At 38.7% G+C, this 17,029-nt stretch overlaps 1 protein-coding gene across 2 annotated transcripts in view; it reads left to right on the top strand.

Moving 5' to 3' along the window:
• The window catches only part of LOC135196195 (DNA replication licensing factor mcm7-B-like), a 167,857-nt gene that overhangs the window by 124,801 nt on the left and 26,027 nt on the right, over positions 1–17,029 (top strand). For both annotated transcript variants that reach the window (XM_064222794.1, XM_064222795.1), the window contains exons 10-12: positions 9,246–9,357; positions 12,447–12,611; positions 13,893–13,978. In XM_064222794.1, the coding sequence (XP_064078864.1) occupies positions 9,246–9,357; positions 12,447–12,611; positions 13,893–13,978 (363 nt within the window). The remainder of the gene's footprint in view (positions 1–9,245; positions 9,358–12,446; positions 12,612–13,892; positions 13,979–17,029) is intronic.

The raw sequence follows: 17,029 nt of genomic DNA, 5'->3' as shown, positions 1-17,029 counted from the left end.
ATGACAAGGTATCACCACAAAATTAAAATAAAAGATTAAAAAGGAACACATCAGGTTGGTGCAAAGATACGTTTAGAATAATGTTCATACTTCAGAACATGACACCAATATTTGCGACCTTCGTCTGTATGCACATCGGGCGCACCGTTAATGATCCCTAGACATGCTTGTATATCATCTTCACTCTCCTCTCCCAGGTAACCAGGCAGTCCCGGAAATGGGGGTACTGGTTTGTTCAGATGCCACATCAGGACATCATCTCTGACGGGATGCATGTGTGATAAGTGGTACTTGCCCTGGGCACCGGTCCTAATATGCTTTATCACTGCAGTGTCTTTTTTTAATTTCTTTCACACGGTACGGACCTAGATAGGCGGGCTCAAGTTTATGTTTCTTCGATTGTAGTCTTTTCAAATAGATCCTATCCCCTATTTGTATCTTAGGCGTTTGTGTGCAGAATCGCTGATCATATTGCGTCTGATACTTTTCATTTGCCCTCAACAGAAGTTTTTGCGTTATCTGAAATACTCTTCGGGTTAGGTTACAGAACATCACCCGGTATTGCTCGACACTATATAACGGTAAAGTTCTAGGGTCCATGATCACAGTATATGGCAATGAAAGGTCCTGTCCATTCACTAAAAAATACGGGGTATCTCTTATGGAGTTGTTATACGCAGTATTAAGTGCAAATTCCGCCATTTGCAACATCTCTGCCCACTGATTCGGACTGTCTGCCACTAAATATTTCAAAATATTTGTCACTTCTCTATTATGGGATTCAACCAACCCATTGGCTGAAGGCCGGTAGGATGCGATCGTGAAATTTCCACATTAAATAATTTTGTCAGCTCTTTTATCACGTCATTAATAAATTCACGCCCATTATCACTGATTAGAGTACGAGGACAGCTGAATTTCGTTATGAATGAACACAAAGCTCTGGCAACCGATGTTGCGGTCTTATCCACCATTGCGTAGGTGTGCGTATAACGCTTGAACTCATCCACCATCACACATACATATTTGAACTGCCCGTCTCCAGGAGGGAAGGGTCCTACGACATCGATATGCACTCTGTTAAATTTAATTGGCTCTATTGGCCACATGCGAGCCTTTGGAATAGAGTGTTTGTGGTTTTTCATGGTATTACATATGTGGCACGGGCTGATAAATTTTGTAATGTCTGTTCTCATTCCTATCCAAAAAAAGGATTCTCGTGCCCTCCTGAGGGACCTTTCTATACCTATATGTCCTGCATAAGCACTTACATGTATCATGTGGATGGCTTTCTCTACCAAAGAGGGAGGAAGGACGACGCGAGATTGGATATCGCCCGGTCTCTTCTCATATTTACAAAACAAAATATCTCCTTCAATAAAGAACATACTTCTGGGCACCTTTAGGAAATCGGGAAACTCGTTACTTGCACCCCTTACATAAGCCCTAACCTGCCCGATCCATGGCTCGGACTTCTGACCCCTTATCACCTCCAACACTCCAACCACACAAATCAATCACACGCTCATTTGCACTCCTAAGCGAATTTCACTCCCAGGGCATTCACTTGCTGACCCCCTAGGAGGATCAGCCCTTTCGCTCCCATGACTCGTTTCCCTTCTCTCTCTCCCTAACTCTGGAGTTCCTGAGTTATTCCCGTTTTCCACATTGGCTGCCTCTGACTCGTGCAACTGCTTCTTCCGTTGTTGTTCCTCTCTCTTTGCTGCTCGAGTTGTAACTCCCATTATGGCACTTCTGGAGAGGGTATCCGCTACTTTATTTGTTTTCCCCGCTATACAGTAATACCTTGGGTTACGAATTTAATCCGTTCCAGAACCTGCTTCGTAACCTAAAAAATTCGTAACCCAAATGGATTTTCCCATAAGAATGTTATAAAAAGCAAATAATGCGTTCCACCCGACCTTGAATAACCATTTCAATTCATATTTTTCCATTTATTTTTGTTCACTAAGGTTGAAAATTCGTGTAGGAATTACATAAAATTATAAAATTGAAGAATGAAATTAAATATAAACACTAGATTTAATATGCATGCACAGTAAAACCTGAACTTTACCTTTGGCGAGTGTGGCTGCTGGCTTGACGGAGACGGGAGGAGGGGAAGGGTGAGGAGGAGAGGGTTAGGGCTTGGGGGGGAAATCTCCCTCCGTGAACACTTCTGGAAGACTTTCTGGTTCTTTCTCTAGAGAGCACCGTTCACTACGATCACTAATTTTACGCTTACGCAACACTATGTTGTCTTTCACAATTTGAAAAAATATTTTTCCATGAGCAAATTTTCTACATCGTCGAGAATATAAGGCCGTTGTTTCGTCAATACTGTGACACCTTTTGATGCTTTACTGGCTTTAATTTCTTCCTTTTTCTTCAAAATAGTGCAGATCGTTTGATTGCGACCGCTTGAAGAATGCTGCAATGTCTTTCACGCACTCGCCTTTATCATGCATTTGGATAATTTCCTTCTCCATTTCGACTGTAATCATCTCCTTCTTTCTTATGCTTTCCTTCTTGCTGCTTGCCTTCGTCATCTTGGGAGCCATTGTCTTTAGTATTTGGGTAATAGTAATGTATAAGCACTATTACGGAAACATAACACGTGCGCAAATCACTAAGCAAATTTGAGAGCGTATCACGGACAGATGCGTTCAATCTTACCGCCAGCGAGATATTGAAAGAGTTATGGTTTAAAAAGGGTCAAGGGATGCGTAGGAGGAAGTCACGTGACCCTCGTTAAGTTTTGGCCGAAAAAATGCGTTCGCAGATCCCGACGCTCATCCGATGTAAATAAAGCAGGCGTTAAGTTTTTGGCCGAAAAAAATGCGTTTCGCAGATCCCACGCTCATCCGATGTAAACAAATCAGGCGGCCTCCCATGATGGAAATTCGCGCATTCGTATTCCAAGCGAAATTCGTATTCCAGAATGAGGTCGTCACTTCGTAAGTTAAAAAATTCGTATACTAATCGGTTCGTAACCCAAAGTATTACTGTATGTTCAATTCCCACAATATCAAACTCTAACAGCCGTTCTATCCAACGAGCCTGTCGAGTGGTCAAATCCCCTTTCTTGAATAAATCTCTCAATGGGCGATGATCTGTGTTAATTTTGACTTTATGCCCCAGTTAAAAGTAGTGATGTCTCTCCAGCATCCATAGAATAGCCAATGCCTCTCTATCGAAGGTACTGTAATTCTTCTCTGCTCCTTTCAATGCTCATGATGCAAAAGAAATCGGCTTTACATTTCCTGCATCGTCAACTTGAGAAATCACTCCCTCGATAGCTATACTGCTCGCGTCAGTGGTTACTACAAACGCTCGATCGAACTTTGGATAAGCTAATAGTTCATTACTAGTGAGTGAAATCTTTAATTCTTGAGAAGCCATCTCTTCCTCCCGTTCCCAATGAAAATCTTTGCTTTCTCAATGAATCTAGCGGTCTCACTATGTTACTGAAATCTTTTATGAATTTACTTCCTTTGCATTCTTCGGTCAGGGAAATTCTCTAATTGCTGCTACTTTGTCGGCACAAGGCTTAAGGCCTTCAGATGTTACGATGTGCCCCAAAAATTCAACTTCTTGACGAAAGAATTTACATTTGGTTAGATTAATTTTCCTCCCCTGTCGCTTTAAAGCTTCTAAAACTTCAATAATGTTCTTCTTGTGTTCTTCCACTGTAGCCCCTATTATGAATATGTCATCTAAATAAACAAACATGCTATGTCCTAATAGCGGAGCTAATACGGACATCATAACACGTGAAAAATGAGCAGGATCATTCTTTACCCCAAAAGGGAGGTAATTATATTCAAACAATTGATCATTAGCTATAAAGGCTGTCTTTTCCTTGCTACTCTCGTCTATAGGTATTTGATGTTACCCTGACTTTAAATCTAAGGTGGTAAAGAATTTACTATCCCTGACCTTAATCAACAACTCTTCGATAGAGGGCAATGGGAATGCATTGTCTTTTGTGATACTATTCAGCTTTCTATAATCAACACATAGCCTAAGAGAACCATCCTTCTTTTTAACCATCATGATTGGCGAGGCCCCGGGAGATTCACTTTCTCTAATTGTCCCTTGTTCCCTTAATTTATTAATCTCGTTCTCCACTTCCCGCTGATAACAAACTGGTACAGGCGGCCCGCGGTTAACGGCGCAATCACTCAACGGCGAATCGGTTTTACGGCGGTCGTCAAAAATATTCATTAAAAAAATAAGGCATTTTAAAGGTATCTTTACGGCACAAATTTCAGTTAACAGCGCCGCTAGCGCCGTTGTCTAACGAGTTCATACATATGTAGAAATGCCGTTCAGACCATAAAGGTTATGCAAATTATATTAACAAATTTTATGGAGAGTTATTACGTAGGTATTAGGGTAAAATATATGCCTCTGACGCTGTTCTATGCCGAAAATATCTGTTCCGTAAGTGCAAATTTAGCTATAGATGTGTCGATTCATAATTGTTCATGCTTTTGTTTAAAATGTGTGTGAAAATGTATTATGTGAAAGGCATTTTTATTTCTGTACAGAAATATGATACAAAGGCAGCTTTTGAAACTGCCCTTCACGATACCAAATATACCGAATATGTTTTTTTCATGTTCTTGTAAGCCGCCGCCTGCTGCTCTTCCGAAAATATCGATTTAAAAAAAGTGCAAATTAGCGATCGAGTGTCGATTTTATAAATGTTTATGCTTTTATGTTTAAAATGTGTATGAAAATGTATTACGAATAGGGTATTTTTATTTCTGTGCAGAAATATGATAAAAAGGCAGCTTTTGAAACTCCCCTTCAAGTTATCGACTACGATGTGTTTTTCAAGTTCGTTCTTGTATGCCGCGGCGGCATACAAAAACGAACTTGAAAAACACATCGTAGTCGATAACTTGAAGGGGAGTTTCAAAAGCTGCCTTTTTATCATATTTCTGCACAGAAATAAAAATACCCTATTCGTAATACATTTCCATACACATTTTAAACATAATAGCATAAACATTTATAAAATCGACACATCGATCGCTAATTTGCACTTTTTTTGCCGCCGTCTGCCGCTTTTCCAAAAATATCGTTAAAAAAAAAAAAAAAAAAAAAAGTGCAAATTTAGCGATCGATGTGTCGATTTTTCAAATGTTTATGCTTTTATGTTTAAAATGTGTATGAAAATATATTGCGTAAAGGTATTTTCATTTCTGTACAGAAATAAGATACAAATTAAGGCAGCCTTTGTAACTACGCTCCACGTTGTCAGGGGATGGTTTTTCATGTTCGTTCTTGTCCGCCAGTTCCGAAAAATGCATTGTGTTATTTTATTAATTATGCATCTTTTCCATAAATCCTTTAAAAAGTTATACATTATTTCACTGCATCCAAGAATATTGTATGTACGTATTCTCATATTATTGTATTTTAAAATACTACGGCAAACTTAAGCCCGTATTCCGCGGAGCGGCCAATGTTGTGGTTTGAAATCAGCTGATGAATACGAGTCTGTTTCACCATAACGCAATTCTGAGCGAATGCTCTTGCTTCTAGTTAGCATAAACGAATATCTAGATGCTTGACTTATATGAGACAGTTATTTTTCCTTATACAGCGTGTTTTTAGGTGGAAATATTTATTGAATATGTCTCGTTGTGAATGTGAACTACTATTTTTTTCGTTAACAGATTACGTTGGCGGCAGGTTTATTGCGTAAAAAATTACGTGATTCCGTTCGCAATACGTAATCCTTTATATCATCGTTAAAACCATACTTTCATCATTCTCTTTTGCTGTTATTGAACTTATGTAACTAGAAGATGGATAAAGTTAGGCCATTGTAATTTGATCTCTCATAAAATCGAACTATCGTAAGACTAATGATCGTAACCTGAACACTACAGCTACCTGTACACTGTATAAACTTTATTATATCTTTACATACTCTAGACACCCACATGTACTGTACAGTAAATTCTATAGTACTATACTGCATAAATATAATTTTACTTATTGCGCCGTTGTGGGATTACGGCCCCTTTGACTGGTCTAGAGTTTTGAAAGAAGGTGTGCGGCGGCCGTAGGCTTTAAAATCGCTCTGCGTCGAAAATCGCTTGGCGTCGGTGGCCAGGAACGGAACCCCTGCCGCTAACCGAGGGCCGCCTGTATTCTATAAGGCTGAGATCTTATGGATGGATGACCCCCGGTTTCTATAACAAAAGGAAAACTATTTACTCTGCCTGGGGTTTCGTCACCAATCGCGATTACATCTTGATAACCTTCTACAATTTCTTTGACAATATTCTGATAAGTAACAGGGATAGACCCACCAGCTGTCCGGAGGAGTCTACTTAGACGTTCCTCATTGCGACCTTGACACGTGCTACCCACCCAAGGTCGCGAGAGTGTAAGACGCATCTGCTATTTCACAAGGTTCAAGGTCGCATATCGACTCGCTGTCTAGTACGATACGCTGGTCACTGACATTCATAAATGGCACATTAACTTTGCCCTGTATTACCTCACTCAGACATGGAATGATAAAATCGTCCCATTTGTTATGGGGTCTGATCATAACTAAAGTGCCTTCCGGTATGCTCCGTGAGGGTGTCACGGCGAGGGATGAGAGGGTCCGGGGTGGTGCCACATCTCCCGCCTCTGGGGCAGCGGGTAATTTTCCCCCAGCTCCCTTCGACCTAAGGGAGACTTGTAGGCACCTCGGTCTCCCCCTCTGTGGGGATTCTTAGTCCCTTTAAACATACCTCGATCCCTTTCCCGGCTGTGCCAGCCACTATTATTTCGTTCCTATCCACAAAATCAATTCCTAAAATAACTGAGATTCCTTCTACTTGTAATGCTGGCACTACATAAAAGGTGTGTCACCACTCGCCCATCGATGGTTACCTGTTGCCTCACAGCCCTCTTGGTTACCATCCGATGACCACCTGCAGTACTCAAAACTAAAGAACCTTCCATCGACTGCATCGATACTGTCACCAGGTGTTCTTCTAACAGAGACACACTTGCACCAGTGTCGATCAACGCCCTTCCCTGTCGCTCCCCTACCCATATTTGCATGATCGGCACCACGGCTTCCTTCGTGGATTGAGTGTGGGAGATAGGCTCTTGCCTTACCTTCTCTCCTGGCACTCTGAACGACTGGGCATGGGCAGTGACGGGTGGGGGAGGGCTATTCACTACTTCTCGAGGGGTTGGCTGACTTCCCCTCCTCCCCGACAAGGCGTCCCTTGTCCTACTGGGGACACGGTCGTTGTTTGGACCCGGCGGCCGTGGGTGTAGTCGGGGGTCCTCCCGACTCCTCCACGCTGCCTTCCCCTTCCTCTCCTTGGTGAGGGGGAACGTTGTTCGGCTGGCTGTTGTCGTTTTTTGAACAAGCGCTCACGAAGTGGTCTGTTGCTTTGCATCGGAAACAACATCGTGGCTCGATGAAAGAGGAGCACTGGGCCCTCAGGTGGCCCTCTCTCCTACACCCCCAGCAACGGCCAACCGTGTAATTCCCGGCTGTTTTCCCCTTGCCTCTTCGAGGCCCCTGGGTGCGTGACCCGGCCCCCTGGATAGTGGGTGAGGCTGGCTGAGGATTCGTTGGGTCAGATTGGTTAACCGTTGCAACAACTGGTTGGGAGGTGGCCTGTGGCCCCATCCTTGTTTGCTGGCGTCGTCTGTGGTCGAATAGTTGTTGTAGCTTCGGCAGCAAGGTGTGTAAGGGCCTCTTGTTGTCAACAAGAAATCCCACTACGGAGGTGGGAAGAATTCGTTTCAGTATGCGTCGACAGAAGTTTTCTTTTCCCTCTACAGTCTGGTCTTCGTCAGGGGTGAGGGACTCATAGTCCTCGCCGACGCGGTAGTAGAAGGCTGAAATAGACTCTCCCTCCCCCAACCTGGGGTCATAACCTTCCATTAGCCCCATCTTTTCCTCTCGATGTAGGGCAAACTGCTGAGTGAGGTGCTGTTTAAAAGTACCCCAGTCTGCCGAATAACGGACGTCCCAGCTCCTGATTTGTCTTGCTGCATTACCGATGATCTTCTGTTTCGCTTGCACAATCTTTTCTCTATCTGTCCAACCAATTGTGGCGTTTTCAACACTTTATAAAGGTCTCGATCGAAAGGAAGCCTTCATCAGTGTGTAAGTTATCGAACTCTGGCACGGATCCATCTAGCAATGGCAGTTTTTCTACTTTTCCGTCTGATCGCACTTGCGTGAACGACGCGACGTTGGCCGAAATTGTGGGTGGGTCGACGGGCTTTTTTGTTTGCGTTTCTTTTGTTAATTTGTGTAACTCTTCTAACGCGTGTTGGATAATTGTTGCCACTGCCGGATCATTCACATTGTCCTTTTTCTCGGCACTGTTATTGTTAGCACTGGTGCTGCTAGTATTGGCACTCCTGCTGTCGCGCGCCGCTTTTCTTCGAGTTTGCATTGTTTATTTCACCTTTACAATTATGCTGTTAATTATCATGCACTGGCAAGACCCCACGACTGACACCAATTTATATGACCTGATTTTTTATCATACAAGGGTTCTACCAGTGCAATGAAACGCGTAAGATAAAATTAACACATGTATTTTCCTTAATAGTTACACTGGGCCCTGTTGCTAATAATACGCTACTAATTATATGATTATTATATAGTCGGAAGGTACTCTAAGGCGACACGCGCCGACCACTGTCTTTGAGACGCGCCTGACCCGTCGACCACTAATTCCCTACTGACTCAACTTTTCAAACTGAACTTGTTTGGGTCACAGGTCTTAGCTGATTGGCCTCTTATAATTGAAAGGAACCAAGGGTCTTCGATGTATGACACTCATTTGAATCACCCACGCCACGCCACCAACGATCATATGGGCATTTGATGAATCAGCGATATCTATCTGATCGTTACTCTCTGATCACACACAGCTACGCACAACACATTTAGTAGATTTTCCGTTACATCTCACACATGAATTTTCTATACAGATCAGTTCACATATATATATATAAATCCACCTCATCCACTCTGGTAGTCCCTAATGCCAAAGGGAAAAAAAATGCTTGATCGCATATCACTTGTTAACTACCTTATTGCCAAGTTGCAATGACCAATTCCAGCTCATGCTGAAGAATGCTTGCAAAAAGGTTGTAGTTTTTATGCCTCAGAAAAGTACAGTTTACTTGAAATTTTCTACTTCTGTTGTTTTGTAGAGAACAGTATTTAAAAAAAAATTTTTTTTTTCTAGGTTGGCCCAGCACATCACTTATGTTCACCAACATTGTGCACAGCCTCCAACCCAGTTCAAACCTTTAGATATGAAACTAATGAGGCGGTATGTGGCTCTCTGTAAGAAAAAGGTAAGTTTTTATTAGTTTTACCTGCTAATTGTATTTGCTATATCTAGCAAGTTTAAAAGTACATATCAGTGAACATATTTTTTATGTTCGTGTGTTTCATTACAACCATATTAACCACATATATGATTATCTTGGTCTTATGTGCCCAGGTTTGCCAGGTTTTTGAATGCCAGACAGGAAGGTAAATAATAATTTTCATTTTCCATCTAGGTACTCTTGCATTTCTGCAATGTTGGTAACTGCTGTTTTCTTTTCCATAGTTTTGTACTTCACTGAGGATTGTTTTACTGGGGTCTAATGTATTTTTAGGTTTTTCCATATTTCCTTCTATTTGTTTCAACCTTTCCTCTATGTGCACTCTGTAAGTGATAAGAAATAATTTGCATTCTAAGTATTTTTGGTTTTAGGCCTTGTGAATTTATACAGAAGAAACTTGAGAAATGGAAGACGAAGGACATTGTGAAATCACTGAAAAAGTAATTTAGCTGAAACTAAAATGACATCTTATATACTAACTTGACTGTTTTGCAGAAAATGTAATGAGGAAATGTTAGAGGATTGGGAATCAGAAGGCATGAGACCTGACTGAATTTGGTAACTTGAAAGCATTGCACTTCCATTGGCAGTAATGGAAATATTTAGTTTGCTTTTGTTTAGTAGGCTGGATAAATAAATCGATTAAAAATCTCTGGAGATTAACAAGCTGGTTGTAGCGAGTCAAAAGTTGCACAGAGCAAATATTGTGCTAAGGCATACTGTGCAGCAATGTAGGGAATTCAAACATCCCCAAATGATAGCTTTTGTTGATTGTAATCACTATAGCATACAACTTAACTCACAATTTTGGGGTAAGTCAAAATCTGTCTGCCAGAGCACTCACCCTTCACTGGGTGAAAATGCTGAGCTGTAGATTTTCTTTAATTGCTTCGTGTAACATTATACGTAGTGCTATACAGGCAGCCCCTGGTTATCGACAGGGATTCCATTCTTTTGGTTTGATGTTAACCAAAAATCACCGGTAACGCAACTTCAAAAGTCTACAGCAGCCTCAATCCACCTTAGGTGCCCTAGGCTGGTTAACAATGCCTAGACCGTGTCACGACCAGATATTTGTCCCTAATGCAAAAAACTATTAAAAGGTACTAAGAAAGTGAAAAATGAATATTTTGAGACAGGATTTCCTTACAATTGATCATATCTACAAAAATAAAAGCATAGGCACTAAACATGGAATGAAATGCCCGAAGAAATGAAAAAAATTTTATTTTTATTTTGTAGCACTTTCATGTTTGGTGCTCACACTTTTATTTTCATAAGCATGATTAATTGTAAGAAATCGTGTTGTCTCCAAAAAAATTATGTATCACTTTTTAGTGCATTATGATAAAAGCGTTTTTAAAATATATTTTTTATTTAGGTACTTTCCCTCTATGACTGAGAGCCCTCCCTCTCTCCCCTCTAAGAGATTAAGTGAATAATGACAACCAAAACAGTCGCTCTTACCTCACCCTCGAAAGAGTTGCTCTCTCTCTCTCTCTCTCTCTCTATCTCGTCTCGTCTCTCTCTCTCTTTCTTCCTCCTCTTCCTCTCGCTAGCTCTCTCCCGCCTCTCGCTCTCTCTCTCTCTCTCTCTCTCTCTCTCTCTCTCCTTATTTTTGATTTTTTGTTAATGACAAGACTAAAATTTTTGTTTGCTCTATTTTGCTATGCCAAAATAGTCAAAACTTTCTGTGATGCAATGTCCATTGACAGAAGCACTCTCCTCCCTTGTACCAGCTATGGCTGGCTACCAGGTATTTTCTCTTCTGTAGTTTGTTTCACTATATGCTGAAAAGGATGCTCTACATGAGATTGTTGGGGAGTTTCTGCTGACATTTACATCAACGGCTTCAGCATTTGGTGTCATGGTTGGCTGTGGAGCTGTCCATGTACATATATGGATGTTGTAAGAAAACACGGTTTTAGATGAAATTTCAAATTGGTTCTTGAACTCCTAATCTTGTTCCTGCTGTCTGGACTGCTGCTCATGCCCTCTTCACCAGCCTGCTGTTTCATGCTTGCTACTCAACTTTCTACCTGTTGACCCTCCAGCTAATGTGAATGGAACTTTTGAAGGCGTGTATTTTTCTTTATTACTGATATTATATCCCTCCCCATGTGGCCATACAGGGAAATTAAGATGTTGATAAAAACTGAAATGGAAAGCAATTAACTTTATATAAAATAACCTTTCCCATCAGTGAACGTCATCGTCTTTAATGATTGGAAGATTTTTATGAAGTCTTGAATCATGAAAATGAATTCAACCAGATTAGACCCACCTTGGGATTAAGTTACTCTTAAAAACAGAGAGTGGATTTGAAATTCTTCAGAAGAAAAAGTCATTGTTTGTATGTGGAGCAGTATGCTAGGATACAATAATCATGGGGCTCTCTCCAGTGTTAAGGTAGCTCAAGTTATCATTTTCTATGATTGAAGCCATTAAATTTAATTCCTTCTCTGGTTTCATGTCATGTCTTCTTTTCTTACAATTAAGCAGAAAGTTGTTGATCTCTGTCCTTGAGATATAGTTCTGCAGTGTCGCAGGTTTTTGAAGTGTGATCTGAGCATGGGTTGCTGAAGGTGTTGAGCCTTCTCAGGAATTGCAGAGAGGAAGTATGATTATTTATCATTTTCCACCATGTAACGGACTTCACCTATCCTGTATGGCAGTGTCAAGATATGTAAGTTTCTTGGTTATTGGGCTCTAACATTTAATATTGATGGCAATTGTACTTAATTTCCAAACATGACACATGCTTAGTACAAGTGCCTTGCTTCGCCCACTGGATTTTGGTCTTACTACCAACAGACTTTTAAATTGTTACTATCGTGAATCATTATAACCCCCCAATCACTACTGGTTCTTACTGTTGTAGGCAAATACTAGGAAAATTTAGATCAGTGATCAGGAGAAACCTTAGATCTAGACTCCTTCTTTACAAATGGCAGACAAAATACTGATAGGCCTGAAAGCTTTTGGGACCAAGATATACTGGATAATTTTATTTGCACAAAAAAACTTGTATAAAAAAATATAACTATTTTCAGAATCCAACCATCCCTGAGAATCTCACTGACTACATTGTCTCTGCATATGTTGAATTGCGAAAGGAAGCTCGCAATAACAAAGATATGACTTTTACTTCTGCACGAACGTTACTTGCAGTTCTGCGTCTCTCCACAGCACTTGCTCGACTTAGGCTTGTAGATATGGTAAGATATGCAAAAAATTGTTATGGTGCATGTTATATGATGGAAATATATCATAAAATTAGTAAAAAAGTTTGGGGCTTACATTTTACTTGAGTAGCCAAGTATTGGATATTGAGATACTAGCATATTTTTCCAGAACTTTGCCTAGTTTGCTATCATATACAGTCACCACCCTACGTTTGAACATTAAGAGATAGGAACAGACAGGGTCACAAGTTAAAATAGTGTTAGGAGTGCTCCTTTTGGCCACCCATAAGTTAAAATTCTGCTCTGTGCACCTATTCTGCTAGTAAGCATTATTGCAAAGAACAGGAACTTGTTGCTTTAATCCCTTCCCTGATTATTCATAGTATTCTCATGATTAACTACCATATATTCTTACACTCAAGAGTATGCTCGTAAAATATTCGTAATTTCTATCTTCCCGATCCAACTCTCTTGATGAATTCCAGTTGCGATATTTCTTCTCCCCTAGGAAACATACAGTGTATTTTTGTCAATAGATTCAATGTGCATTGTTTACTTTGTGAACTTCCAATGTCAGACTGCTCCGGTTGAATTCTCTCCCACGTTCATAACTTTCAAAGGATGGAAAAAAGACTTTGAGTGTTTTATTATTCTTGATTTTATTTTCTTACCATTCTAATAACTAAAGTCACTTAATAATACTGCATGGTTTAAAAATACAATGAGAATAATATAATCTATGACTTATGAGTTAACTCTGAAACATGAAAAAATTATGCACTACATATTAGAAACTAACTTACGAACAATTCTGAATACGTTCATCAGTTGGGTAGTGAAAGTATACAATAAATGTAAGATTGCAAAATGGAAGGATTTGGTTTTGTGTTCACTAATGGTTTAGGTAAATATCTTCAGGAGTGGTATCCAATCCAAAGAGAAGACAGATGTCTCAAAACAGAAAATATTTGTTTTTAAATCTTCTTAAATTATGCTCTTCATATAATTATTGTCATGTAGGTATCTTTGGAACATAACCATCTAGGTAACTATGGCCCGAATTGTTACTGTTTATCCCTTTTCCTCTTGTCTGATATCTGACTGTTATGTATTTTCATGAAATTGGTATGAAACTGCTTAAAGCTATTAAAAGTTGCTTGCATTAATTAGGGACAAGTATTGTCTAAATTTTCTGTTACTTTGTTGCTTAAGTCTCTTTTTCTAGTGATTTTTAATATAAAAGTTTAGCTGTATACACATGTGCAAGCTTGATGGCCTCCTTTACCTATACCAGTATGTTACTTTTTTTTATAGGTAGAAAAAGAAGATGTAATTGAAGCCATGCGTTTGATGGAGATGAGCAAAGATTCCTTGAATCACAGTGATGAGAGAATAGGGAGGTAAGTTAATATTTTTTTATGTTAACCCTTGAACGCCGAAGCAGTAAAAAAAAAAAAAAAAAAACAAAAAAAAAAAAAAAAAAAAAAAAAAAAAAAAAGTCTCCCGTGTGCCAGAGGTGTTTCAGATTGAGCGCGGAAGCAGAAAAAATATTTTTTTTCAAAAAATCACAGCACGCTTAGTTTTCAAGATTAATAGTTCATTTTTGGCTCTTTTTTTGTCATTGGCTGAAGTTTAGTATGCAACCATCAGAAATGAAAAAAATTATCATTATATATAAATAATGCAATGTATGATAGTGCAAAAACCAAGTTTCATATATAATTGTATTCAAATCGCGCTGTGCGCGAAACGGTTAAAGGTAACAAATTACTTCTGTTTTTTTCGTTGTAATGTACACTAAAATGCGATCATTTTGGTATATAACACATTGTAAAACGATAAAAGCAACACAGAGAAAATATTATCACCAAATAATGCATGAATTCGTAATGCGCGGACGTAAACAAATATTTTTTTCAAAAATTCACCATAAATCTAAATATTGTCCTAGAGACTTCCAATTTCTTTCAAACTGAAGACAAATGATTGAATATTACTATACTGTAAGAATATTAGCTTACAAATGCAGTTTTCGACCATATCTGACGAGTTAAAGTTGACCGAATGTCAAATATTTTATATATATTTATTTGCAATTATTTCAGAAATAAGAAAAGCTACAACCTTCAACTATTTTTCGTTTTATTCTACATAAAATTGCGCACATTTTCATATATAAAACTCTATGAATGGAGCAAATATTCCGAGAATGGGACGTACGCATATCGGAGATTTGTGGCGGAGAATCCGCGCGCGGAGGGAAGGAAAGTTTTTTTTTTTTTTAATTCACCATAAATCTAAATATTGTGCTAGAGACTTTGAATTTGTTTCAAGATGAAGATAAATGACTGAATATTACTAGACTGTAAGAGTTTTAGCTTACAATTGCGTTTTTTGACCATTTCGGTAGTCAAAGTTGACCGAACGTGGTTTTTTTTCTGTTTATCGTGATTTATATGCAAATATTTCAAAAATGAGAAAAGCTACAGCCTTCAATTATTTTTTGTTGTATTCTACATGAAATTGTGCACATTTTCATATATTAAACTTTATGTAACGGCTAATTTAAAATGGTGCAGACATTACCACAATCGCACGTATGATTTTTTCGGAAGAGTTACCGCGTTGACGTAAAGAAAATGTTATTTTTTTCATAAATTCACCATAAATCAAAATATTGTGCTAGAGACTTCCAATTTGTTGCAAGATGAAGGTAAATGCTTGAATATTACTAGAGTATAAGCGTTTTAGCTTAAAATTGCGTTTTTTGACCATTTCGGTAGAGTCAAATTTGACTGAAGGTTGAAAATTTGTCACTTATCGTGTTTTATACAAAAATATTTCAAAACTGATTAAAGCTACAACCATGGGTTGTTTTTAGTTGTATTGTGCATGAAATTGCACACATTTTCTTATATAAAACTTTATGTAACGGCTAATTTAAAATGGTGCAAACATTACCACAATCGCATGTATGAGTTTTTTCGGAAGAGTTACCGCGCGGACGTAAGGAAAAAGTTTTTTCATAAATTCACCATAAATCGAAATATTGTGCTAGATACTTCCAATTAGTTGCAAAATTAAGGTAAATGATTGAATATTACTAAAATATAAGAGTTTTAGCTTACAATTGCGTTTTTCGACCATTTCGGTAGAGTCAAAGTTGACTGAAGGTTGAAATTTTGGCACTTATCGTTATCTATATGAAAATATCTCAAAACTGATAAAAGCTACAATCGAGAATTTTTTAGTTGTATTCTACATAAAAATGCGCACATTTCCATATATAATACTCCATTTAACGGCTAATTTAAAATGGTACAAAAATGATGTCAAAGTGACAAAATAATTTCCGAGATGTGTCACAGATACTTTTTAGTGCGGCAAGAAAGAAATTCGCGCTTGCGCGCCTGCGTAACAATTGTAAACAAAACAACACCTTGATCCGTGAACTCCCAGCATCCCCCAAGGCGCGTGATTCAAGAGTTTTCGGCTGGTGGGCCTAAAAGTATTTTTCCGCGAATTTTTAAAAAAACTTTTGCATGTCGACGTAAAATATGTCCAGTCGGCACCCGAGAGACAAAAAATGTCGACATAAAATACGTCCAGTCGGCGTTTAAGGGTTAATCATTGTATATGATTGAACTAATGTGACAGCTGTAATTAAATTGTCCTGTGTTGGTGGTTTAATGACATCTTATGTATTCAAAACCCAAACAGCATGGAATTTGTTACTAGTTTATTAAATGCATTTTAGAGTAATTAATTAAGAGCCAAAGTGTCTTCAGACTTCTAAGATGGAGATGGTTTGGAATGGATTAGGAGCAATTAGTCAGGAAAGTAGTAGATTTGGAAGTACATTTGTTCCTGCTAAATTGCAGGTTAGCATTCACACCTTTAGTTAATTGCAAGTTTTCTGTGGAATGTATCAAGGAAAATTCACCACTTTGCAGATTTTTGCATAGAGCAACACTACTATATTCACTAATTACTGTATTTTCATGACTAAATACCTATTTTAATAGTTCAATCACCAACTATACCTTAAGTTATCATGGTAAAACACTTAAATATCAGTTCAAATATTAAGATTATATCATATGGGTGCTCACCAGTGATCAGTGTTGAATGACGATGATGATGGTGACTTTGCTGTACACTACTGTAGGCTGTTCAGGTACTGTACACACTATCTAGAGTACCTCTAAAAAAATAGATTATGTTAAACACCAAATCAAAATGTACAGGGTGTTTCAAAATTTAAACACACACACACAGCATGAACTAAAATTGATTTGGACAAAAACAAAAGTAATTCAGGACAGGTATTTATTTAAGTTTCTCTCAGTATTTAATATTTTGTGTGGCCTCCATATGTCTGCGCCACAGCCTGCATTCTTGAGGGGTATGGTTTCAGCAAATCGCAAAAAAGCGGAGACTCAAACCCCATT

The sequence above is a fragment of the Macrobrachium nipponense genome, chromosome 17 (assembly GCF_015104395.2).
Source record: "Macrobrachium nipponense isolate FS-2020 chromosome 17, ASM1510439v2, whole genome shotgun sequence".
NCBI classification, from domain to species: Eukaryota; Metazoa; Arthropoda; class Malacostraca; order Decapoda; family Palaemonidae; genus Macrobrachium; species Macrobrachium nipponense.
Note: the sequence above shows the minus strand (reverse complement) of the source record. Positions and strands in the feature narration are given on the sequence as shown.